General features: G+C 22.4%; 1 protein-coding gene across 1 annotated transcript; it reads left to right on the top strand.

Moving 5' to 3' along the window:
* Positions 1–3912: 3912 nt before the first annotated feature.
* Positions 3913–4418, top strand: LOC105460209. The gene is made up of 3 exons (XM_011706646.1): positions 3913–3977; positions 4148–4280; positions 4365–4418. The coding sequence occupies exons 1-3, from the start codon at positions 3913–3915 to the stop codon at positions 4416–4418; spliced, it is 252 nt and encodes an 83-aa protein (XP_011704948.1).
* The last annotated feature ends 2911 nt before the right edge of the window (positions 4419–7329 follow it).

The following is a 7329-nucleotide window of genomic DNA, read 5'->3' as shown; positions in this document are numbered from 1 at the left end:
GCGAACCTTGTCCCTTTCATCCTCACTATACGCATTTTAGTGCTAGCAGAGAAATGATCAGTGTCGTGGATAAATATTTCAGTCTTAACCGGATTACTTTACGAATAGTTGGCCTATGGCCTTATCAAAAATCGAACCTTTCTCGAATTCACTTATTTTGTTGCTTTGGTATTGTTGTAACCTTTATTATATTTCAGGTATGTCAGTATTCTAATCATATTGTTTTCCCATTTATTTGGAAATAATATTTCCTAATAAAAATAAATTTTATAATAAATGATTCAGAATCTAAAATCACTTTAGGTTAATTAACTCCAAAAGTGATTATATTATAGTAGTAAAATCCTGTCTTGTATGTAATTTATATTAAAGTTTATGTGTTATTAAATTTATTATTAATTTTGATTAAAGAAGTAATCAAAAGATTTATTATAATTCTTAGTAGATACTTATTATACCCAAAAATTAATAAATTGAAATTGCAGTAATGATTTATTTTTAATTTTTATTAACTAAAATTGTTTGTATAACTTCATTATTATTATAATAAATTATTGAGATAATACTTTTTATTTACATTTTGTTTACATTTATTTACATTAATTACAGTCAGTGTTAATGTACATTACTTACAGTTACATTAATTACAGTTAGTGTTAATGTACATTGTAGAAAGATTTTATATTTTATACAATGATTATAAATATGTTCTATAAAACAGCTCATTATTTATACATTTATATTATTGTATTTACTAATATGTATGTCTTAATTTGTCGTGTCTTAATACAAAGTATGTCTTATAATATGTATATTAACGTATGTTATTATACGTATCTTTTTAATACTTTAATAGTGCTATACTTGAATATATTTTTAATATCTATAAATCCTAACATGTTGTTAATTAAATAAAACATCATTTTCAAATAATTACAATTTATTCTTAGATAATGTTATTAAAAAAGTAAAATAATCGTTTATATAGAATATAAATAACGTAAATTATTTTAAATACTCAACTTCAACCAATCTAATCAAACATTTTCAAACTATAGTTTCATGTATTAAACTTGATGTATTAAGCAAAATTTAAAATACTCTGGTAAAAAATATAGATCTATATAATTTTAATTTTATCAGAAAATTATTAATTACAGTTTACAACATTTTTTACTTCAGAATGTACTACAAACAACATTATAAAGATTTTTTCTTTGTTGATTCCTATTATTGGTGCAGTTATAAATTATTACTTGTTTTACGTTAACAGTGACACAGTGAGTTGATTATTTATTGTATTTGAAAAAACATTTACATAATACAATCTTGCAACCATTATAATTTTATTAATTTTTACTCTAACGAAAGTTACATAAGAATAACAAAAAGTTACATGTAACATGAGAATTATTAAACGACTTATTAAAACAAATAGGTAAAATATTTAATAGAACACCTTCAGCATATCTATGATGATTTAAAAGACAATAATGAAATTGCCATTATAGACAGATACGGAAACTATGCGAAACGTTATACGATTTTGCTTACAAGTAAGACAATATTTTTTATTTTTTATTCTTTTGGTATTTTAAATAAATTAATAAATTTAGAGTTTTGTAATATAAAAAATGTATTGAATTGGGTAAAATATTTTAATTCTTGCTTAAATTTAAATACATCAAAAAATATTGGAATGAAAAAAACTATTAAGAAGACTATACATATAAGAAAACAATACAATCAAAATAAAAATTCTGTTTTGTACTTTTTTTATTTTAGTACAATTCAATAATTCAAATTACTCAAAAATAAAATTATTTATGTATTCTTATTTTAATTAAAAGTATATACTCTTTAAATATCTAATAATGTTGAAGTAAGAAGATAATACCGAAAATAAAAAAAACGCTTCGTATAATGCATAATTGCATGTACAAAGCATCTTTTTATTTTCGATAACTATAATACATAAATATTACATTTATAAGTTTTATATGTATTTATTAACTAAAAAATGAAATTTAATAAGTGTTAAGAACATAAAATAAAAGACAATGTAAAGAAATAATTTAGAATATATTAGGAGAAAAAATAATATTAAATATCGAGTATGCGATATTTTAAATATTTATACATACATATTATAAATGTCTTATTCTTAAAAAACTTGTATAACTAATTTCTTATAATATTATTTAGTGATTCCTTTTTACGGTGTATTTATCATTATTGGTCAATTACCATATTTTAAGCACATTTTATTTACAAACGGATCTCAATCACGTCTCTTGCAAGTCTCAACTGAATACTTTATTGACGAAGAAAAATATTATTACATCTTGCTATTCCATATAGATACGGCTTTATTTATAGCAATTATGACACTTACGGCAACAGCAGCAACACTATTTGCATACGTTCAACATGTCTGCGGACTATTTAAAATTGCTAGGTAAAAAGTAACAAATATTAAAATAATCAAAAGTTAAAAATTAAAAAATAAAAAAAAAATTCTGTTTCCTACATCTGAAAATTTTAAATCCAAAAGTTTACTTTGAAAAATATATAGAAAATTTCTTGAATATAACAAGCACAATAACAATATTATGATAGACTTATTAAAATAATGAAACTTTAATGTTCATAATACATTTACACAGTGATGTGCAATAAAATATTTACACAATTACAATTATATTATAGCTATTTTGGAAACAAAATTCTTAAAAATGTAATCAAATTCAGACTCGATAGGAAAAGGAAATATTATTTTCGAACTTTCTGCTATTAATATCTACTAATTTTTAACTTTTCCATTATATAAGATGATGAATGTTCTATATATAACAGAGAAAATATTTTACGGACCTAGAAAACTGTGTTAAATATTCAGTATATAACTCGTTCAAAATTATAACTACTCAACTTCAAAATTGTTTCTCGCTTTACATTGTCATATTACATTGTTAGATAGTAAATATTACTAAATTCTTATATAATTATAATAGTTAAATTTACAGTTATCGTATCAAGAACACAATAAAAATTTATATACGAAATATTAAATTGGAAAACAAGAATTTGATTCGTAATGGTCTTATTAATGGTGTAAATATTCATCGAAAAGCAATAATGTTGGTATTTATATTTCATTATATTTCTATAATATATGCACTAACAATTTATTTTTTTAAAGGTTATCCGAATATCTAATGTATAAATTTGAGATATCATTCTTATTTTTAATAGTGTTCGGAGTAATTACTTTGAGTCTTAATATTTTTCAAGTAAGTTTTATTTTGTATATAAATTTGCTTTTAATACACTGTTACATGCTTATATACTGTTTTGTATTAATAACATTATAGATTACATTTTTTTAATAGCTATAAAACAGCCTTAATATTCATTTAGACAAATATAAATACTAAATTTCTTTAAGAATTTGTCACAATAATATAATGCAATAGCAATAAAAATATTATATAATTGTAAATCAAACGTAACAATTAATAGAAGGATATTTATTTATATATAAATTGTTACGATTATAAAATGTAGTTAAAAGTTTTTAATAGTCAGGATAAAAGGCCAAAGACAAGCGAAATATAGGTATCAGTTAATATTTAACATAACTATGTGATTTTACATACTTTTGCTTCATTTCACTCGTCTTTGGCCTCTTATTTTGATTATTGTTTACAATAACAAACTAGTAATTTATTTATTAAAAGTTTATTTTACATTTTTATAGCAATTTATAAATTAAATTGTTAAATTTAAATTGCAATTTTAAAATTAATTTTGACACTAAAACTCTTACAGTTTTTACAGATTATATCATCTAATTATAAGACTGTGGAACTTCCAATAGCTTTTATAATAATTTATGTCTGTTTTATATACATGTTAATGTCCAATTTATGCGGACAAAACATTATAGATGGTTATGATCTTTTCTTTGTTACTGCGTAAGAAATATTGTAGTTTATTACATATTACGCAATTATCATATATAATTTTATAAACTTTAGTAACAAGGAAATAAATATAATATTACACGGCAACTATGCACATGCGAAAATAATGTACAAGTATTTTTTTCAAACTAACAATTTTTTGTATCGTTTATTACATGTAGATATAAAGTTGAGTGGTATATAACTCCTCTATATATACAAAAATTCATACTCTTTCTATTATTAAGAGGCAACAAGCATTTTGGCCTAAGAGTTAGTGGATTGTTCATAGCGTCCTTGGAATGTTTTTCAACGGTACGAAATATTTCATATTTTATAATGTACTAAATGTATCATATTTTAAGATAACGAAACAAAATTATTGTTATTTTGTTGTAGCTAGTAAATGCGTCCTTGTCTTATTTTATTGTCATCTACTCTATGCGACAATGACAGAGATACGTATCGATTAGCGTACATTACTATAATAATAAATTAGTAAAAAATACTTAATGTATTTTATGTGTGATTGAATAGAATATGATTCGATAAGTACGCAAATCAATATTTGCATTGATCATAATTTTAATTATATATATATATTAATTATATATAAATTTAATTATATATTATATATGTATAATAATGTAGTCGTTATAAATAATGTAATAAAGCCATAGTAAACGTAGTAATAAAAAGAATTAGAACAACATCGAATTGGCGATCATTTCTCACTGGGCATATAAATTTGAAGCACATTTCTATTGTTACGAATATCAAAGATAACTTACGACTGCACCCTTTGAAGAGACGAAAAAGAATGCGCCATCGACAAATAAGAAACGGTTAATGCGCTTGCGTAGCTTTCACGTCAAGTCTTCTCTTGTGAATGATATTCCATGAGAAAGAAACATCTGTCAAATTTCTTTCGGCGACGAATCGATTATTTAATCGGCAACCACATTTTGTCGCTATAGTCTTAAACTGCGTATTTCAATATCAGAGCTATTTTGTATCATTTTACAATTAGACTAAATTGTGAAAGTTGTCTCAAATTACGTAAATATTTTTAATAAAAGAGAAAAAGAAATATAGAAAATATAAATATAGATCACACAAATAGTGGGGATAAGCGAATCTTTGTCCCTTTTACCTCACCATACGCATTTTAGTATTAGCAGAGAAATGATTAGCGTTGTAGATAAATATTTCAATCTTAACCGGATTAATTTAATAATAGTTGGCCTGTGGCCTTATCAAAAATCAAAGTTTTCCCGAATTCACTTATTTTGTTGCTCTGGTATTGCTGCAACCTTTATTATATTTCAGGTATGCCGATATTCTAACCGTATTATTGTATTATTGTATTAATTTAAAGAATGTTTAGAATTATTTAACATTTGAAGATTTTTTCGTTAAGTTGTAGATATTTTCCTGATAAAAATAAATTATGTGATAAACAATTGAGAATATAAAATTATTTTAAATTTTAAAGCTGATTATAAGTAGCAAAATCTTGTCCTGCTTGGATAATTTATTAATATTAAAGAGATCTGTTTTACTAAATTTATTTTGTTTTAAGAAATAGTCAAAACTAATTATAAATTTTAATGTACATTTATTCACAAAAATTAAACTGGAATTGCTATAATAATTCATTTATATTTTTTATTAAATAAAATGGATTATATAACTCACATAATTTTGTAATATTTTGAGATAATGACTTCTATATTTACATTTTGAAAAATTACATAGTGTTAGTATACCGTAGAAAAATTCTATATTTTATACAATGATTATAAATTTGTTTTATAAAAAGTGTTTTATAAAAAAATTATTATTTGTATACTTATATTGTTATATTTATTAATATGTGTGTATTTATACATATATCGTGTCAACACAAAATGTGTATTATTATATACTATTGTATTATATATATTGCATGTTAATTATTGTACACATACATTTTTAATATAGTACCATACTTAAATATATTTTTAATATCTTAACACATCGTTTAATAAATAAGACGTTATTTCTAAATAATGTCCGAAAAAAATCAATTATTGGCAATTAGAATATAAATAGTGTGAATTGTTTTATGCTCAACTACAACTAATCAAAACTCTTTTATAATGTACTAAACGGAATTTAAAACACTCTGGTAAAAAATATAGACATTTATGTTTCTAACTATCAGAAAGTTATTAATTACAGCTTACAACATTTTTGACTTCAAAATGTACTATAGACCACATTATAAAGACATTTTCCTTGTTGTTGCCTTTCATGCTCGCATTTACAAATTATTGCTTGTTTTTTATTAACAGAGACACAGTAAGTTTATTACTTATAATCTGAATAAATATTTACATAATTTAATTTTGCAATCATTATAATTATGTTATTTTTTACTCTAATAAAACTTACACAAGTAATGTAAGAAATTAAATTATAAAAATAAATAGGTAATATATTCAATAGAACGACTTCAGCGTACCTATGAAGAATTAAAAGACAATAATGAAATTGCCATCATAGAAAGATACGGAAACTGCGCAAAACGTTATACGATTGCGTTAGGAGGTAACACAATATTTTTTATCTTTTATTTCGTTTTATGTTTTAAATAGATTAATGAATTTAATACAACAATGTTTTGAATTGAGCAAAACATCATAATATCTTGCTTAAATTTAAATACGTCAAAAATAGACGAATTAAAAAACTATTAAGAAAACTGAATTAAAAATCAAAATTCTTGTAATAAAAGTTTACTATTTTGTACTTTTCTTACTTTCAGTACAATTCAATAATTATAATTGCGGGACTAAAAAATAAAATTGTTTATATACTCTTATTAAAAGTATATAACTCAATCTATTAAATATAAAGTACTAATAATATAATATGAATTAGTTGCGTGTATGAAGCATCTTATTTTTTATATATAAAAACGATGATTACGATATAAAAATATTAAATCTATAATTTTTTTAAAACATTTATTCAATAAATAAAAAAGTTTTAAGCTTTAAAAACATAAAATAAAATATAATACTGTAAAAAAAAATAATTTAAAATGTAATCAAATTGGAAGCAAATGGAACATTAAATATCGGGTATACTATACTATATTCTACATACAAAACATACTATGTACAGTGCTAAAAAAACTTGCTTGATTAATTTCTTATAATGTTATTTAGTTCTTCCTGTTGGCTGTGCATTTGTCACTATCAGTCAATTGCCATATTTTAAAAACCTAATTTTCTTTACAAACGAGTCTCAATTATATCACTTGGATATCTCAACTGAATACTTTATTAATCAGGAAGAATATTTTTACATATTGCTA

The sequence above is a fragment of the Wasmannia auropunctata genome, unplaced genomic scaffold (genome assembly GCF_000956235.1).
Source record: "Wasmannia auropunctata unplaced genomic scaffold, wasmannia.A_1.0 LD326380.1, whole genome shotgun sequence".
Lineage (NCBI taxonomy): Eukaryota > Metazoa > Arthropoda > Insecta > Hymenoptera > Formicidae > Wasmannia > Wasmannia auropunctata.
This window is presented reverse-complemented; position numbering and strand designations above follow the sequence as displayed.